The sequence below is a fragment of the Chrysoperla carnea genome, chromosome 4 (assembly GCF_905475395.1).
Source record: "Chrysoperla carnea chromosome 4, inChrCarn1.1, whole genome shotgun sequence".
Lineage (NCBI taxonomy): Eukaryota > Metazoa > Arthropoda > Insecta > Neuroptera > Chrysopidae > Chrysoperla > Chrysoperla carnea.
Window position 1 is genome coordinate 37,271,709 of NC_058340.1, and position 2,121 is coordinate 37,273,829.

Here is a 2,121-nt window from a genome sequence, read left to right on the forward strand (position 1 = left end):
CAGACCCATTATCTACTACTGATTCTTCAGAAATGTCTACCACAGGAAAGCCTCCAGAGACGACTACCCAAGATGCAAACTCTTCAGGAATGTCTACTGCAGATGATTTAGATACTTCTACTACAGATATCCCATCTTCAACCACAGGAAGTCCGTCAGACATTAGTACCCAAGTCAATGAGCCATCTACTACTTCCAAAAATTCACTAATAAACATTGGTATTAACCTTGGATCAAAACAAACTACTGAATTACCGTCAGGAACATCTGCTACAACAGCTTCAAATTCGATGACTACCGATTCTTTAGGAATGACTCCAAGTAATTCAGGTATATCAACTGCAGGGACCACTAGCCAAGGTTCATCCACTACTGCAAAAAATTCACTAATAAACATAAATATTAACCTTGGCTCAAAACAAACTACTGATTTACCTTCAGGAACATCTACCACAGTAGATTCAGATTCAATGACTACAGCTTCTTCAGAAAAAACTACTATCGACAGTTCGGATACTTCTATTATAGATGCATCAGCCTCAACTACTAAAAATTCTGCAGGGACCACCTTGCAAGGCACAGGATTATCTACCACTGCTAAAAATTCACTAATAAATATAGGTATTAATCTTGGTTCAAAACAAACTACTGAATCACCTGCAGGGGCATCTACCACAGAAACTTCAAATTCAATGACTACGGATTCTTTAGGAGCGTTAAATACAGGAAATTCAGATACTCCCACTATAGATCCTTCATCATCAACCACAGAAAATCCTTCAGATATCACTACTCCGAGTGAAGGACCGTCTTCAACAGAATCTCCAGGTTCAAGTAGTACAGATTTGTCAGGAATGTCCACTACCGAAAATTCGAATAAATCTACAATGGATTCTTCAGTAACAACTACACAAAATCCTTCAGATACCACTACACAAAGTGCAGGATCATGTACTTCGTGTTTGGATTCATCTACTACCGATTCATCAGGAATATCTAGTACAAAAAATTCAGATACATCGACAATAGATCCTTCAGCATCAACAACCGGAAATCCTTCAGAGACCACTACTTCGATTAAAGGATCGTCTACAACGGAATCTCCAGATTCTACTACCGATTCCTCAGGAATGTCCACTACGGAAAATTCAGATACAACGACTTTGGTTCCTTCGACAACACCAACTCAAAACCCTTCAGGTACCACTTCTCAAGTTGCAGGATCATCTACTACAGAATGTTTGGATTCGTCTCCTACAGATTCGCCAGGAATGTCTACTACGGACATTGGAGATACATCTACAGCGGATCCTTTAGCAACAACCACGGAAAATCCTTCGGAGACCACTACCAAAGTCGCAGGATCATCTACTACAGAATCTTCAGGAATGTCTACTACAGATACTTCAGATATATCTACTGTTGATAATTCATTGTCAACAACAGGAAATCCTATAGATACCACGGTCCCAGGTGCAGGGTCTACCACTGAATCTCCAAATTCAGCTACTACAGATTCTTCAGGAATGCCTACTACACAAAATTCTGATACATCTACTACAGATCCTTCAGCATCAACCACAGAGAATTCATGTACTTCATGTTTGGATTCATCTACTACCGATCCTTCAGGAACGTCTTCTATAGACGGCTCAGTGTCATCGACAGAGCCTGCTTCTCAGACAACAACTCAAGAGCCTACTCTCACGACAAAAAAGAAAGGGTCGCTAATTAACATTGGAATAAACCTCGGACGAAAACGAACTACTGAATCGTCTTCAGTATCATATAATCCGTAATTTTCAGATCTACCCAATATGAATCTTCAGAAACGTCTTCATCAGAGAATTCTTAGGAGAAGAATACTCCAAATTCTACCACTTGTTATTATAAATTATTTTGAGTAATCAAATACACGAATAAAAATAGGAGTGTGTTTTTTTTTTAATCTGGATAACTCAAAATTCTCTTATATCAATTCATAGTTAGTTACGTGGCGTTTATCTGGATTTCAATAAAGATAAGCTTTTGAAAATCTTAAAAATTTTCAGGTTTTGTGATGGCTTATTTTGGTAATTTTTACGAATAAAACGTAAAATTAACCATATATTAGTTTAAAAA

The 2,121-nt window shown here is 37.9% G+C and overlaps 1 protein-coding gene across 1 annotated transcript; it reads left to right on the forward strand.

Moving 5' to 3' along the window:
* Positions 1-664: 664 nt before the first annotated feature.
* On the forward strand, positions 665-1,807 carry LOC123298481 (mucin-21-like). Its single transcript, XM_044880493.1, has one exon. The coding sequence runs from the start codon at positions 693-695 to the stop codon at positions 1,797-1,799; it is 1,107 nt and encodes a 368-aa protein (XP_044736428.1). The 5' UTR covers positions 665-692; the 3' UTR covers positions 1,800-1,807.
* Positions 1,808-2,121: the final 314 nt, after the last annotated feature.